Below are 18591 nucleotides of genomic sequence, written 5' to 3' on the forward strand. Positions count from 1 at the left end.
CTTTCTTCTAAATTTTGCCAATACACAAAATTAAAAACTAAAAAGTGAATTCTTCCTATTCATAAGGTTAAAAAAGAGAAAAAAAGTTAATAATCAGAAAATTTAAGATTTTTCTTCAAATACAGGGTTTATTTTCATCTTGTGGTTTGGAAATTATCATATTTCACTCATGGCTACTGCCACTCATGAAATATTTATTTTTATACCATTCGATGAAAACAATGCTGTTTTTACAGAGGAAACATGAATATCCTCTTTATATTTATTTGAACATGATTAATTCCTCAACATGATTCCCTCAAGCTGCTGGAACCAAGAGCGATTAACCTTTGCCACCAATATTGAGCCTGGCTCAAAATTTCCCTCAAGCCAGGCGAGTCATAAAAAAGTCTGTGCAGACTGACTTGGCCCTATACTGTTGACTGACCAACTTCATACTTTCATTGTGATTTCCCCAAATTTGTTAAAGGACAGTTCCAAAATATTTACTCCAGCTTTTTTACTCCCCAAATTAGCAATTATTGCAATATTTTGTCCAAAAATCAGAGTCTTAGGCCAATTCCCAATTAAGTGAGAAAAATCACTGGCAAGAAGAATGTTGCACACCTATTTGCTAACAAAACAGTAAAGATGATGCAATAAATAAAATATTTTCAACATGTTTCAAGAAAATAATAAGCTAATATTCTCTAAAATTGAATAAATGTCTTAAGTCTTTATTGAAAATCTTCTGCTGAAGGTGTGATAATTTAATAAACATTGTTATGAAATGTTAATTTTTAACCCATTGTTTTGTATTTCAATCCTTTATGTGATATTTTAATAAACATTGTTATTAAATGTTAAATTTTAACCTGTTGTTTTGTATTTCAGTCCTTTATGGGAGATGGTTCAAGAAGGAATAGATTTGAAGACAATAAAATGGTCACAGCACTAGAACAAAATGTTAATAATTATGTGATATTATATATAAACAGTTGGCCTGGTTACTAAAAATGTCTGAATTTTGTTGAGGGAAGTGTACGATAACTTGTTTGTTTTACACACCAACAGTTTGTTTCTTGAGTGTTTTTTTTTTATTTTTTTTTCTGTATCATTGACAATGTTTTTATGAGTACCAGTCCAGGATTTGTAAAATACTGTAGGACCAGTCTACTGATGTTCTTTAGAACCAGTCTACAATAAATTCCTCTATGACAGTCTAGATGACAATGTTATTTTCAGTATTGTCAAATTTTATGGAATGATATAATGTTGAATTGTTGATATGAAAATGCTGGCAGACCATTTACAGCCACACAATTTATATTCATAGTGCACATGTTATTTATATATTTCAGTATTCAATAGTTTATAAGTGGATTGGTCTACAATCTGCACATTTCCATAAATATTTGAAAAAATTATCAAAACAATAGAAATGTATCATTTGGATATTCTAATAAATTATTGTTTGAAAAAAATGTGGATAAAGTTCTAGTATGAACATTTATATGATAAATAATAATATTTTGTTCTAGAACATTTCATTACCTGCTATATAAATATATGTAACATCGGATCATGTATATCTTAAGCTTGGCAGCAACTGGGACATACGATAACGTTATCGTATGTCCCAGCCAGCAACATCCATATATAATTGTTATATCTTATACTAAATACTTTCTACATAATTATTTTTTGTTTAACAAACCTTTCATTAGTGACCATTTCACTTTAAAGCATAAAATCTTTTTGAAATGTTCATTTGAACAAGATTTAAAGCAGTCATTGACAATTATTTGAGATTTTCAAGATTAAATTAGAAATTTTCATTGGTTTGTTGATTGGGAAAAAGGCTTAAAAGTATGTGCAGTCACTATTTTATACAAAACTAGATCACTGCTTGCTTATAGCAGAGACATAGATAACAAGTTTTAACTTCATGAGAAATTGACTTTTTCCTTCACAAAACAACACTAATTTGATCCGTTATTGAGCTATTCAAGTTTTAACTATAGATGCCTGTTTAAAGACAAATTGACTTTTTTCTTCACACGCCTCATTATATGGCCAAATTTATTTGTAAATGTGAGTTAATAAGCACAAAAATAAGCACTTGGTTGTAATGAAATATTGGTTAGAAAAGTGTTAATTTTCTGTTTCTTATTCCTGTCAGATTGTTTATATAAATTAACGGCTTACCTTTAAACATTTTCATAATTGCCTCAGCTATGTGACTGTTTTGGTACGTTAAAAGTTACAAATGAAAAGTACTTTTTACCATATTGTATGTTTGATTTGTCAATTGAATATGTATAACATAATATGTTATCTATACTTATACCTTTGATATTGTAATATTGTTGATACAGATGTTGTTGTACCGTCTGAACTAAATCCACAATTCCAAGATCTTAAAAATGATAGATCTTTTTTTGTAGCTTGCTGAATAATGTCAAAAATGTATTGTGTATGTATATATAATTTTGTGTAATTTGTAAAAACTAAATGTTATTGAATCAAATTGTTCTACCTAAATAAGTGTTGTTGTTTTTTTTCTCTCTCTATGACATCAAATTATTAAAGGGACTCCACTGAGGTTTTTTGGCTTTACAGGACTGGAAATAAGTTTTAAAGATTGATATTCCATTTGATGTAGGTCTAGACCAATAACTTTTGTGCAAAATTTCAGATTAAGTTTTTGTATCCTGAAAATGAAACCTGTTGCAACCGTTTTTCACTGAAATTGGTCAAAGAAAAGCACACAAAAAAATGATTTTCAATGTAATTCTGTATTTTTTTATAATGTATAACATATCTTTCTGTTTAAAGTTCCCTAGCTGATCTATGTATGATATCAAATTTGGTGTTTTAAAAATTGTAAAAAAAAATATGTATGTAGAGGAGAACTTAAGGCCAAGTTTCTTTTTAGCTCACCTGAGCATATGCTCAGGATCACTCTTCGTCCGTCATCCGGTGTCCGTCGTCCGTTGTCGGTTCACACTTTTCAAACGACATCTCCTCTGAAACCATAAGGCAGATCATAATGAAACTTCACAGGGATGTTCCTTGTGTGAAGCCTTAACAAAGTTGTTCAAAGAATTCCATTCCGTGCAGAACTCTGGTTGCCGTGGCAACCAAAAGAAAAAACTTTAAACATCTTCTAGAAAACCCAAAGAGCTAGAGCTTAGATATTTGGCATGAAACATCTTCTAGTGAGTGTCTACCAAGATTGTTCAAATAAAAGCCCTGGGGTCAAAATTGGCCTGGCCCCAGGGGGTCATTGATTTTCCCTATATGCATATAGTAAAAACTTTAAAAAATCTTCTTTTAAAGAACCCAAAGAGCTAGACCTTAGATATTAAGCATGAAACATCTTCTAATAAGTGTCTACCAAGATTGTTCAAATAAAAGCCCTGGGGTCAAAATTGGCCCCGCCCCAGGGGGTCATTGATTTTTCCTTTATGCATATAGTAAAAACTTAAAAAATCTTCTTTTCAAGAACCCAAAGAGCTAGACCTAAGATATTAAGCATGGAACATCTTCTAATAAGTGTCTACCAAGATTGTTCAAATAAAAGCCCTGGGGTCAAAATTGGCCCCGCCCCAGGGGGTTATTGATTTTCCCTATATGCATATAGTAAAAACTTAAAAAAATCTTCTCTTAAAGAACCCAAAGAGCTAGAGCTGAGATATTAAGCATGAAACATCTTCTTATCTTTAAAAAATCTTCTTCTAAAAAACCGAAAGAGCTAGAGCTTAGATATTTGGCGTAAAACATGTTCTAATGGATGTCTACCAAGTTTGTTCAAATAAAAGCCCTGGGGTCAAGATTGGCCCAGCCCAAGGGGGTCATTGATTTTCCCTATATGCATATAGTAAAAACTTAAAAAAATCTTCTCTTAAAGAACCCAAAGAGCTAGAGCTGAGATATTAAGCATGAAACATCTTCTTATCAGTGTCTACCAAGTTTGTTCAAATAAAAGGCCTGGGGTCAAAATTGGCCCAGCCCCAGAGGGTCATTGATTTTCCCTATATGCATATAGTAAAAACTTTAAAAAAATCCTTTCAAGAACCCAAAGAGCTAGAGCTAAGATATTTAGCATGAAACATGTTCTAAGTTGTGTCTACCAAATGTGTTCAAATAAAAGCCCTGGGGTCAAAATTGGCCCCTTCCCAGGGGTCATTGATTTTCCCTATATACATAGAGTAAAAAGTTAAAAATCATCTTTTAAAGAACCGAAAGAGCTAGAGCTGAGATATTTAGCATGAAACATGTTCTAATAGATGTTTACCAAGTTTGTTCAAATAAAAGCCCTTGGGTCAAAATTGGCCCCGCCCTCGGGGTCATTGATTTTCCCTATATTGCATATAGTAATTAAATACTTAAAAATCTTCTTTTAAAGAACCCAAAGAGCTAGAGCTAAGATATTTAGCATGAAACATGTTCTAATGGGGTGTCTACCAAGTTTGTTCAAATAAAAGCCCTTGGGTTAAAATTGGCCCTGCCAGGGGGAGGGGGAGGGGGGCAAAAGTCATTGTTATTCATTATTTGTGTATAGTAAAAACTTAACATCATGAAATATCTTCTAATGGGTGTCTTCCAAGTTTGTTCAAATAAAAGCCCTTTGGTTTAAACTGGCCCGGCCCTGGGGGCCTATGTTCAGGTGAGCGACCCCAGGGCCATCATGGCCCTCTTGTTTTATTGTTATGCTCGCCTGAAATCTGGAGGCACATTGTATTTGTAGAGTCTGTCTTTATCAGTTTCTGTCTGTCCCAACCTCATGTCTTTTTCTTTTATGGATGGACTTTTAAATGATTTTGTATTTATATATTACTATGTATAAATATGCATCATGACAATGTGTGGCAGGCATGAATCAGGTCGTCACACTTCTATGTACACATTTTTAGCGCACCTGAGCTAGCTCAGGGTGAGCTTTTAGGATCGTTGAATGTCCGTCATCTGTTGTCCATCGTTAACACTCTAGCGGTCACATTTTTGCCTCAATCATCATCAAACTTTGTCAGGATACTTGTCTAGGTAATAGCTCAGATGAGTTAGAACATGGGTCATCTCGGATGAAAAACTAGGGCACATAAGCTTAAAATAGAAAAACACTGTTAATACTTAAGTGGTTACATTTTTGACTCAATCATCATCAAACTTTATGAGGATGCTTGTCTAGGAAATTGCTAGGATGAGTTCGAACATGGGTCATCTCGGATGAAAAACTAGGTCACAGGAGCTAAAAATAGAAAAACCTTGCTAACACTTTGAATATGGGTCACCTGGGGTCAAAAACTAGGTCACACTGCCAAAATATGGAAAAACCTTGTTAACACTCTGGTGGTCACATTTTTGACTCAATTATTATCAAACTTGTCAGGATGCTTGTCTAGGTAATTGCTGGGATGAGTTGGAACATGAGTCATCTCGGATAAAAAACTACGTGGCAGGAGCTAAAAATAGAAAAATCTTGTTAACACTCTAGTGCCACTGTTTTGATCCAAATATCCTGGAAATTGGTCTGAAAGTTTGTTTTGATGATTTCTAGGTCAAGCACCTAGGGTCAAACACTAGGTCACACCGCCCAAATTTGGAAAAACCTTGTTAACAGTCACATTTTTGACTCAATTTTGTTTCTGGTGAACGACTCAGGGCCATCATGACCCTCAAGTTTTTTAAATGTGTTTAGTTAAGGTCACTGCCGGAAAGCCCATATGGGCGACAGTACACTCAAGACGGGCCATCCTAGAGCGTCCCTTCGAGATTTTTTCGCCGATTTTTTTTCCAGCTTTTTATGGTGGAGGAAGACCCCAGGTGCCCCTCCGGACATTATTTCAGGCACGAGTGGGCACCTGTGTAAGCCAGCTAGATGGATTCCTCACATGAAAGATTTCAACCCGAGTGAGGATCGAACCTACAGCGGTGAGGGACCTGTGATCTTAAGTCAGCGACCTTAACAACTCGGCTACGGAGGCCCCTTCGACAAAGTTCAAGGGGAAATCTGGGGTATTTATAGAAAAAGGTCATTTGACCCTTGATCAGTAACGTGACTTCATATAATGATGTCACTGAGTACCCAGATTGGACATGTGATCTATTTGATGACGTCACATTGTCTCCATCTTGACTCGATTAAATACAGAACATATTCTACGTCTCGTCTGAAATTCTAACCAGAACCAACTAATAATCGATGAACAAAAGGCATGACACAAGTTTTATGAGTTATGTAGCAATAAATAAGGGATAACAAATGGGCAAACTGGCATAAAAATCAAGTATTATACATTTTTTAAAATATCAGAATAAATATCCCCGTACTGCCTCTTTCTGATCAGCTAACAGATTTTTCAACAATAACTTTATAAATTATATATAAAAAAAATTCTCTTTCAATTCTGCAAATATTATCATTTCAGCTAATAAATGCACCAACTTTTTAAAATTTTACTTGAATTATTACTATGAATCGAGGACAAATCATTACTGACCCATTTTCCTGTTCTTCAAAATTTCACAACCACTTTTCAATCAGTTAACAAAATATAAACTGTACCACATAAAAATTGTCATACAATGTTAAAATATAATTAGTTCTGTATTTTGGAGAAATTTTGACAAACTCAACTTCAGATAAATGGTAATAAACAATTTTAACCTAATTATAATGCTGTTTTTCAATCTAGATATTTATTTGCAGTGGTAAAACTGTCACAATTGGGGTATGGATGTACATTTCAATTTGCATAACAGAAAAAGCATGTTCTTGTGAATTTTTTAGGATCTTAGCATTGATTCTCCACTAAACATTCAAATTAGGCTGTAAGTAATAGTGAATAATTGACATTTGCAAATAGTTACCCATGCAGACACCTTTTTTAGTTGGTACAACCTATGTATAACATTGAACACATACTGGTTCTTTTAACATTTCACCAAAAAACTTGTAATATTTCCTGAAATTAAGTTACCAAGAATTCGAGATTTGTACAAAAACAGATACGTTACCATTTTTCCAATTGCTTTCAGAGACTAGATAGAAATAATTAGCATGAATATACACGATTTAGAAATTTATTATCATTCTTTCAGCATTATAGCACCAGTATATATTACAAAATATTATGCATTAATATGCATTTTAAAAGAATCTACGTCTAAGAATAGCTTGTGAACTTAAGCTGATGAAAATGTTACTTATTAATCAGACTTGTTTATTCCAAATACATGAGTTACTTATAAAAGCATTTTAGGTCAATAAATATACTGATGTTCCATACTTCTCTATTGACACAATGTAGCTCGAATTTGCTTAACATTATAAATGTATTCCGCTAAGTGGAAACAAATATTAAATCATAGTAACGTATCTGTTTCACAGTTCTTCTATGAACAAAATAATGAAAAACCCTGACCACATAGATAGATATCCATAAAGGTTTTTAAACAACTGACCAATAAATAATATGTCTGAACCAGTACTTTTAATAATTTAAACAGAACACACAATATCATTAAAAGTTTTTTTTGGGTTTTATTGTTTTATGTGTAGCTTCAAATAGTCAAATAACATTATGTGACTTTAAGAAACAGATTGAACTTAACAAGAACATTTGAATAAAGACACTCATCTATTAGAATATTTATTAGCTAGACTTATGTGAGTGTTTCATAGACTAGTGTGAATTGACATTCTGTTGTCTTTTTGGTTCATCTGCTGTTCAATTGTCTTTATTTTTCTATATACTTTTTCTTTATATACTGGTACAATCTCGATCCTTGATTTTGTCATACTTCGTGATATGAGCAAGCCTACATGTATATGCTTTAATCTACATTTAACAAAATTATATCAGAAACAATGGTACCGCTTAAAAAACCCAACTTAGTAATAATCAATCCATATATATGTGCACCTCCAAGATTTTGAGCTATATCCAATTAGTCCATCCCTACCATAGACAGAAAATCTTGATACGACCCTGACTAAAATTTAGAAACTAACGGGCATTCATTTAAAAAATACTTTAATATGTTTTTTTTTCATAAAGTTACAGTGCTGATATATATTGCCTAACCATATATTACTTATTTAAACCAAAGTTTTGTTGAAGATTTAGTTATATATATTAAACAGTACTCAAATCTCTTTCTAAACAGATACGTTACAATGATAAACAGATACGTTACCAGAAGTTATACAGTCCTCTACATTTTATTTTTAATACAAATTTTGCAAACCAAAAAGATATCAACATATATTTATTCCAGGAAATAAAACAGCAAATCTTTATATGTTTCTTTCTTGTTTTTCAACATTTTATTTTCTAGAAAACTCAACTAATCCTTGAATTTCAAATTCCTGATTCACATTTTCAGTTTTTCAATAAAATCGAGATCAAAGCATCATTTATTGGCTATACGTACGTTAAGCTGTGATTTTTTTAATGAAACCATTTCAAAATTGAGCAAAATCGTCAATTAAGATTCAAACAATAAATATTGGTAACGTATCTGTTGGTAACGTATCTGTTGGTCAAAAAACTAAAATATATCAGATATACACACATGTTTGCCAAATATATTGAAATATTAAGTTTTGTAAAGCATATATTTGAATAATGCATAAATGCGATCCTACTTTTAAGTACTGGTAATAGTAAATGTTTCTCAGTGGGATATCATGGTAACGTATCTGTTTCACTTTAAAGTATAATCCATATTGCCTTATCATTGCAAAGTCATTGTGGTTCTAGCATGTATATTGTCGTCAAAATTATTTTTGAATAATGAAATATGATAAAACTTGAGTTCAATAGCAAACTATTAATATGTTACAAGTTCATATTACTCTTACACAGGTTTACCTGAAGTTTGGTAACGTATCTGTTCAATATATGAGGGACATGCATTTCAGCTGGTAACTTTTTTCAAATTCACTGTAGAAAACAATAAAAATCGCTCACTTAGACATTTAAACTAAAACTTAATACTAAAGCAGTTTTTCTTCAACACATGTTTCAGGTGAAAATATGTAAAACCAACAGTAATATCGGACCCAAGCCTGGGGACATTACATAAAGGGTTATACAGCACCTTTGCATAATAATATTTTCGTATAAATCCAACAGACTAAGTCATTAATTTGAATGCTTTACATACATTACTATGTAATGAAGCAATGGAATGCCCAAAAAGTATTCTTCAACTGCAGTGCAACAAAATATACTCGAGGGACAGAATATTTTCTAATTTGCACGTTTAGTGGAGAATCAATGTTAGGGTCTATATGACCCCATTCTAGTGACTGCTTACTGAAAAGTTATCACAGAGAATGTTTTTCCTTGGTTAAGTGACTGTTACTTTACTGATGTATTACCTTCAAATTAAGAACTGTATGGTAAAATATGTACATATTAAAATTACAGCTTTTGAAGTGCAGTATACATTATGACTTCATGATATTGAAACAGTTGTCCAACTTAATACCCATTTCTGCAGACTGACAAAAAACTGAGTCTGTATATCAATTATTTTTAGAAAATTATTGCGATTTGTAACTGTGTAAATAAAGGATTAGTGGAAAACACACGTTTTACATATTTTGAACTAAAATGCTAGCATTTTCTTTTTTTATCGCCTAAATTGACATTGCTGCTAATAAACTTAGTCAAGGGGAATACAAGATGTGCTTACAGTTTGGTTACATGACAAATAAGGTCAAAAATAAAAAAATTCTAGGGGTGATTGAAAAGTGGTTGTGATTGAAAACTGGTAGTGTGTGGATATGATAACTGTCAACAAATATTAACGTGGTTTCCGGAATTATAAATAGTGTCGTGATGGTCGGACGAAATGAACTTCGTAACATTACCCCCATCCCGCAAAGGATTCAGACCCTGAATCGAAAAATATAAGGCAAGTATAATTTATAAATGGGAATTTATCATGTGTGAAGTTCACTTCGTACAAAATTTTATTAACATTTTTTATTACTTTTCTCATATAACCTGTAAGTCTGAGTGTCCTTGATATTTATCCTAAGTTGCAATAATAAACAAATAAACATTAGTTTTTATACAAATTGTAATTGCATACATAGTCTGAACATATGTTTTAGGTACATACATGTACAGTAGTTATCCAAAAGAAATGTTTTACATACATAGTATCAAAAAGAAATGTTTTAAATACAGTTAATGAATATCAAATTTTCTAATTGACTGAATTATTCGAACACAATGAATTCTAGGTATTATCAGAATGTAATCATTCATCACAATAATGCTTAGAACAATTTATATAAAATAATACATGCTAAACATTTACTCATTTATACACACTGTTGCACCTATAAAAGTAACTAAAGATAATCATTTACTCATATTAATCACTTATTGACACAAAGATTTTTATTTTGTAGGATGTTTGGTGGAACATTTGAGACACTGGGATTGTTTTTTTAGAAGATACTCTCTGGCCATAAGAGTTCCTCTAGGCATAGGTATACATGGTATTTATATCCAACAATGATTTTGCATAAAATTATGGTTTTAGCATGCTAAACTTATGAATACGGAGCAATACATAATGTAGTTATACTACATATAAGAGGCTACTGAGGACCACTACCTCTCAGCACTTGAAGGTAGAGTCGAACCACTAGGAGTCTTTCTCCTCCATCACTATTCCACATAAATGTATATGTACAGGTTGATAAATACTTGTAATTTATACATTTATTATAGTTATTTTAATATGGGAAATATATTTATTAAATGATTGTGGGTACTACCTCTACAGATTGATACTCTCTATAAGACATGCGTAGATGTAAAGCGGACAATACAATTATTGACAAAGTTCAAGGGGAAATCTGGGGTATTTATAGGAAAATGTCACATGACCCTTGAAACAGTATAACGTGACTTCATATAATGACGTCACAGAGTACCCTAATGGGACATGTGATCTATTTGATGACGTCACATTGTCTCCATCTTGACTCAATTAAATACAGAAGATATTCTAAGTCTCCATCTGAAATTCTAATCAGAACCAACAAATGGATGAAAAACAAGGCATGACACAAATTTTATGAGTTATGTAGCATTAAATAAGGGATTACAAATGGGCAAACTGACGTAAACATCAAGTATTATACATATTTTAATAAATCAGAATAAATATGATAACTGTCAACAAATATTAACGTGGTTTCCGGAGTTATAAATAGTGTCGTGATGTTCGGACGAAATGAACTTTGAAACAGTATATCAACAAGTGACTTCCATAGCAACCATTGACTTTCCATAGCAACCAGTGGCTTTCAGTGAAACCAGTTACTTTTATTGGAATAATTTACATTCCTTAGAAACCATTGAAATTCATAGCAACCACTGACTTTCCTTAGCAACCTGTGTTTTAGTATTTGTTTATCAAATGAAATTTATAAGACATAATGCTATTTCAGTATCATACTTTTTCTGTATCAAATGAGTTAAACAGACTGTTATTTCATTAATTTATGCTACTATTTGTGTATAAAATGAGTTTATTAGACAGAATATTAATTTTATTGTTGGATTTGTGTAATTTGATAAGCTATAGGTGTTATTACATTTATTTCTGCTTGTAGGGAAGTTGTGCAGGTCAAAGAAGATATTTTTCCACACAGATGCTGCACAAGCTGTCGGCAAGATTCCACTAGATGTTGATAAAATGAATATAGATCTTATGTCTATAAGTGGTCATAAAATATATGGACCAAAAGGTGAGAGTAATAATTCTACATGTGTATATAATTTGGACTGAACTACAATTTTTTCTGAAAATATGATATCAAGAATTTCGTATTTTATAAAAAATTCTGGTGTCTTCATGTGAAATCTTGTATCTTCCCTTTTATTTGAGCTCTAGAAATGTCACATGTTGAAAAGTTGTATATTGGTGAGTTGGAAAATACTGATCAATAGTGTGTGTGTGTCCAATGTGCCACTTACATCATTTACCATGTAGAAATTAGAAATTTCTATCTTGAACAGCAATAATGACATAAATGACATTTTGCACAACATTAATTTTTTCAATCAGAATGACTTTACTAGAGACATTGCATTTTGCAATTAGGGCTTTTGTAACCCTGTCAAAGTTAAATTGTTTTGCAAAATTTGGGTTCCATAAAAGGCAAGTTCTTATATTCAAGAACATTTTTCAAAACTATTTTTACTTCTTCTATACAGTAACAGTTTGTCCAGTTACATCATTTCAGATTGAGACAAACAATATTCATTTAATAAACAAAAAGCAGGTTTGTCACTTTTGGATGTAATATTATATAAAAGTAAAACCCAAACAGGTGTGATGAAAAACCCAACCAAATAAAAAAATAAATAAATTTCTTCAATTAAATATAAAAAGTTACCATTAAGTTAGTTTAAGGGTACAGATATAATGATAAAAATTCAGTCAGGCCTAAAATAAAATATTGTTTGTTTCCCGTCCCGCTACCTACACATAAAAATCACAGCGACCTCAAATAAATTTATTGCCTAGGAAAACATGGAAGCAGAGAGTGTCAATGAGAATCATATCATTATATCTGTCTCATGTTTTTTTTTATTGTAAATATACAATCTAGGATATATGTTTGAATAAAACTTAAAATACGGTTCTAATCTTTAAACTTATGCTAAACATCAACAATTTGTTTGAATGACCTAAAATATTGATAGAAAGGAAACATTTTGGATATGAACAGCTATGAGAAGAAAGAATAACATTTTATCGACCTACCTACCCAAACCCAATCTGACATTGGGCGATGGGAGGGGAAACAAAGATAATTTTAAGGCTTGCCTCTTATTTTGTGCTTTGCATATAGAGCATTACAGGGATTGTCAATTAGTGATAAATTTCTCAAAATTTCCATTTGTTCTGCAAAGTTTGATTGTTCCGAGATTTTATTAAATTTTGTTCAATTTTAAAGCAGCACGCCTCAAGATTCATGTTAATTACATAAAGTTTTTGGAAATGAATTTAAAAGTAAAATTTTGTGAGGTGAACAAATTAAGTAATTTGCGTATTGCAAACGGCACTTACAATCCACAAAAATTACAAAAAAGTGGTCAACATATGCGATTTGGAGGGTTTTTATAAGTATAGAATTTAGAATTGCTTGTCATTACAGGGTGTGGTAATGCTATTTTAATCATATATATATATTTAAAGGTGTTGGAGCCATGTATGTGCGGAGGAGACCAAGGGTGCGTCTTGAAGCACCAATGAGTGGCGGCGGCCAGGAACGTGGTATGAGGAGTGGCACATTACCCACGCCATTGTGTGTCGGTATAGGTGCCGCGTGTGAACTCGCAATGCAGGAAATGGAGGTAAATTTAATTTCACAATGCTATTCTCAATTGTACATTATGATAAAACAAAGATATAATGTAAAAGGGTATAGTTCATAGTCCGTCCGGCCTACGTCCGAAAACTTTTACTTTAAACAACATCTCCTCATAAACCGCTAAGCCAATTTCATCCAAACTTCACAGGAATGTTCCTTTGGTAGTCAACTTAAAATATTGTTCAAAGAATTTAATTCCAAGCAGAACTCTGGTTGCCATGGCAATCGAAAGAAGAAACTTAAAATATCTTCTTTTCGAAAGAGCTAGAGCTAAAATTTTTGGCATAAAACACAATTTAGTAAGTGGCATGTAGGCGTTCCAATTGCCGTTGCCTTTCCCCAAAATTTAAGTTTGATCATAACTTTTTAAGTTCTTAGTGAATTGTCTTCATACAAGGCCACATCAACTCTCATCTAGTGTGTGTTTACCAAGTTTGTTCAAATAAAAATAGACCTCTACTAAATTCGTTCAAATTTATAGCCCTTTGTTCAAATAAATTGCCCGCCAACTGTAGGGGGTATGCTGAATTTCCTTTCATGTGTAACATTGGATGCCGCTTAATGATCTATCTTTTAAGCATTTATAAGAATGTGGACTTTTTCTAGAAAATAGTTGAGTGATTAGGGACAATTAATATTACCATCTTGTAATTTCGGTTTTTTTGCGTTCTGCACAGTTGACAATTTCAAAAATTATTTTATTGACACTTAGACAATAGTGGGCAGTGTTGAATGCGACTTAAACACACAGGGTAACATAAGATAATAATAACTCACAATGGCATATTACATGTATGTGTTCAGTGCCTAACAAGAAATATAGAAATAGGAGCGCTAGAACTCATATACAGATTCGTATCCATGGTAAGCATTATAATATAATAAAAAACTAGACTTAGATTCACAAATGTGTTCAGGGGGTACAAAAATCATAAAATAGACCAAGACATTTATATAACAAGGGTACACTTTTATAAAACATAGCTTTAATAAATTATTCGAAATAGAAGACTACCTAAAACTGATTTTGATGTACTGTATGAACAAAATAATGCTTGGCAAAACTTTCACGCTTAAACAACCAAAATTTACAATTACATTTTCTCCAGGAGCAATATGGTCCTTCTACCACAAGATGCTCATAACATCTTAAATTATTAAGTCAGATGATTCAAAGTCAATGAAGTTGGAATCATTCTTCAATTTAACATGTTAATTGGTGTTTAAAATAGATATGTGATAAGAAGTATAATGGCAGGCATTTATTTTGTATTGAATCTAGTTTATTTGATAATTCAAATATTGCCGTTGAGAAACTCACAGTCTTCATACATCCTTTTTATCCAATTTAATTGCTAACCAGTGAATGGAAAAGGAGCTCATCACATTATGAAGTTTGCTACAGTTGTTCCTTGCCTTTGTTGAAAGAGTAAGAGCAATGTTAGCATTTTTACATGCATGTTGAGTCTGGTTTTCGTGTGTTGCCAGGTACATTTGCCTAATAAACTGTTGGAGAGCTGTGTTCTCTATGTTGAGGTTTTTTTACTGTTTCTATGATGTCTTAAGTTTACAAAGTGTTGTTGTTGATTCGTGTGAGTGTTCTTGTAGATGTCGTAGATCTTATATGTAGGAAGAAAGGAGAGTAAGAATCAACACAGCACAGGTCCACCAACAGGTCAGTTTGGTTCTGATGTGCTGTGTATCATGTCCATCTTGTGTAGATTGAAATTTCATATTGTAGTTCAGAGGATACAAGTTGATCCTTCATCCTTATAAATCTGACCACGAATGCCTTGTAATATGTTTGAGTACAGTCCTCACTTTGTTCATTTCAACATGTCCTCTCGATCAGCCTGTTACTTGTTCGACTAGTCTTGCAGCCCCAGGCAGTCTACAGGATTGTAAAAAGGGTTGGAATATATTATTGTTGTTCTGTGTGTCTCCCGAATTTCAGTTCAGCTTATTTCTCCATATCTCTTGTACTGGTAATAATTCACTGAACTGCAGTAGTCTGCTAGAAGTGAGATATCTGAGTTAAACCGGCTGATAGACTCCAACCAATGCTCTGAGGTACACTTGATTGTTTCCATCCAATGCTGATGATGCTAGGATATATCCGTAGTGGTAAAAGAGGTGCAGAACTTGAAATGCAACATTTTCAATCTATTATTCCATTGTGAATTGATATCTTTGTTTACTTCACACTGCTGTTATTGTTCTCATGTTTTTAATTTTGTGAATGTTTTAAAATAAATTCATATACTCGATAACTTATGTCTTTTTGCAATGTTTATATATGCCAACGTCATTAGACAACTGTTTATGTATTTCAAAGAGAAGAAGGGAAAATAGTTAATTCCATGTGGTACCACGGGCTGTTCAGTTTAAAGATCAGGATATTGCACAGTAGCGTAGTAGACCAATAATCTCATCAATATCAATGTATCTCAATTAGCTGTTGTCTATTGCATTCTGTATAAAATCACAAATGATTTTTTTAAAAGTTCATGTTTTGTCTCAGGCTGTAAATTGCCCTGCCAGATCAAATTATTTTTCGGTATAATGAATGTCGAACAACAGTCATTTTTGTACACAACTGTGTAATTTTTTTTTTCAATAAGCAGTATGTTAAACATGTAAGTATAATTGTTATCTTTCCCAGTATTCTTGACTCTGTGTTTTTCTATTACAGATGTAAGTAGAACTGTTTTACAAACATGAAGACTTGATATGTTATTTCATTTGAGGATGAAGGAAGGAAACTTAAGAATCATTTTTCAATACTAACATAGCACTTATTGTGTTATATTTAAGATTGAACACAAACATCTTTTCTGTCAATGATGTAGAATTCTCCATTCAATTCATGATAATTCACTGACCTTACTTCCAGTTGGAGACAACAAACCCAGTACTGGCTGCATATCTCCCTTCTTGTGTTGGTCCCATCTGCCAAAGACCTGTCTATCTAACCTAAGCTCTATGCGATTGAGGCATGATTTACTATTTTTGGATAGCTATCACTGGTTGTCTCTATCACTGAATCCAAGGTTCTCTTGTTCAGCAATAGAAATGTCATGCGCTGCATTGAAGCACCTGAAATAGGAAATCAATTTGATCATTGTGTTTTTATACAATATTCTTTCCTCTTCTATCAGTAATATGGCTGTTCATGACGGAAGTGACTTAGTTGCAGGGAAAGAGTCTCAATCTCTTGAGTCATTTGTAAGAACAATACCCGAGTAGTGTTCTCATTCCTGTATCATGATATTTTATTTTGCCATGTTCCCACTCTGACAGTCTTGTATTATATGTAATCATGTATACAGAAATAGTGCTCAAGGTCTGATTGAAGTCCCTAGAGTAGTTGTACCGTCACTTTGACTCCCTAAGATAATATTTATGTTATATGTTTAATCAATTGACCTGATATTTTCATAGTCTCTTAACAAGCATGTGCCTCTCTCCTACTCTCATATTCTTTCATTTGACACCAAATGTCAAATGTAAAACCTCTGATAACATCAAAGAAAAATTTCTCTATAGTCGAGGTTCTGAAACATTCTGGTAATATATTAGTAAAGAGAGAAAATATTTTCTATTCAGCAAGTCAATAATTAATTTTATCACATGTTACCTTATTTATGTCTTTAATGTCTGAACAAACTGAACTAGAACAATTGGTTGTGTTTTTTTTTCTCTCAATTATGTATTTGAATATTTTGTTCTCAGAATTTCGATATACAACGGAGACACTAAAATTAAATTTAATTCAATAATTATACCCCCGAAAAGTGGGGGCGGGGGCTATAATGGATGCGCTTTGTCGCTCGGTCCGGTCCGTCAGTCGGCGTCCGTACGCCGTCTCCATTTTCTGTGTCCGCTCTAAACCTCCTATACCATTGATAGGATTTTTCTTCAAAACTGGCTCAAATGTTCACCTCAGCAAGGGGATAGTGCAGAACCCGATGTTGCATCATTCGTGTCAGCTCAAGGTCAAGGTCACAATTGAAGGTCAAAATTATTCAAACACAATCATATAGTTAGACAGTATCGTCGTGTCCGCTCTGTAGGTCCGCTGACAATATTGAAAGATTTTCTTCAAACTTGGCTAAAAATGTTCACCTCAACAAACAAGGGATGTGCAGAACTCATGTTGCCCATGCTGTCATTTTAAGGTCAAGGCCACAATTGAAGGTCAAATATCAAACAATCAAATATTACACAATATGTCATGTCCGACTTCTGTAAGTCCCTACACTAATTGAAAGATTTTCTTCAAACTTTGGCTCAAATGTTCATTTCAACAATGGGATGTGCAAAACCCATGTTGCCTCATGTGTCAGCTGCAAGGTGAAGGTCACAATTGAAGGTCAAATATCAAACAATCAAATATTACACCAGTATGTCGTAGTCCGCTCTGGTAAGTCTTAACACTTATGGAAAGATTTTTCTCTTCAACTTGGCTCAAATGTTCACCTCAACAAGGTTATGTGTGCAGAACCATGTCACTTCTTTTTGCTGGCTTCAGGTCAAGGTCACATTTTGAAGGTCAAAAATTGACTTAGAAAATGTTCTTTAATTTTAAACATATATCTGAATAGTTTCTGAATCTAGGAAAGGTATTTGCTTGAAACTTAAAATATAAATGAAGTGTCACAGGACAATAAAGATATGCTGGTCAAGTTTCATAACTCTGTATTGAATTTAACAAAGTTATGCCCCTTTTTAATCTTTCAAATTTACATAACAATCACATATTAGACAATATGTTGTGTTCGCTCTATAAAATCCTATACTAATGGAAGAATTTTCTTCAAAAACTTTCTCAAATGTTCACCTAAACAAGGTTATGTGCAGAATCTATGTCACTTTGTGCAGACTAAAGGTCAAGGTCAGACTTGAAAGTCAAAAATTGACTTAGAAAATGTTCTTAGATTAAAACATGTTCTTGAATATTTCGGAAACTAGCATAGGTATTTGCTTGAAACTTAAAAGATATATGAGGTGTCCCAATTACAATATGCAGGTCAAGTTTCATAACTCTGTATTGGATTTTGACAAAGTTATGCCCCTTTTAAAGTTTAAATTTGCATACAATCAATACTAGACAATATGTTGTGTCCGGCTCAATATAAATTCTATACTAATGGAAGGATTATCTTCAAACTTTAGCCTCAAATGTTCACTCC

The 18591-nt window shown here is 32.7% G+C and overlaps 1 protein-coding gene across 3 annotated transcripts in view; it reads left to right on the forward strand.

Annotated features, from left to right (window-relative positions):
* Positions 1–18591, forward strand: part of LOC132723200 (cysteine desulfurase-like) — a 76256-nt gene that overhangs the window by 30398 nt on the left and 27267 nt on the right. For 2 of the 3 annotated variants that reach the window (XM_060707877.1, XM_060707875.1), the window contains one exon: positions 874–2530. In XM_060707877.1, the coding sequence (XP_060563860.1) occupies positions 874–937 (64 nt within the window). In that variant the 3' untranslated portion in view covers positions 938–2530. Of the gene's footprint in view, positions 1–873; positions 2531–11632; positions 11768–13224; positions 13383–18591 lie in introns of those variants that run through there. The other variant, XM_060707876.1, reaches the window with a different exon arrangement.

The sequence above is a fragment of the Ruditapes philippinarum genome, unplaced genomic scaffold, assembly GCF_026571515.1.
Source record: "Ruditapes philippinarum isolate M1 unplaced genomic scaffold, ASM2657151v2 ctg721_1_1_1_1, whole genome shotgun sequence".
Lineage (NCBI taxonomy): Eukaryota > Metazoa > Mollusca > Bivalvia > Venerida > Veneridae > Ruditapes > Ruditapes philippinarum.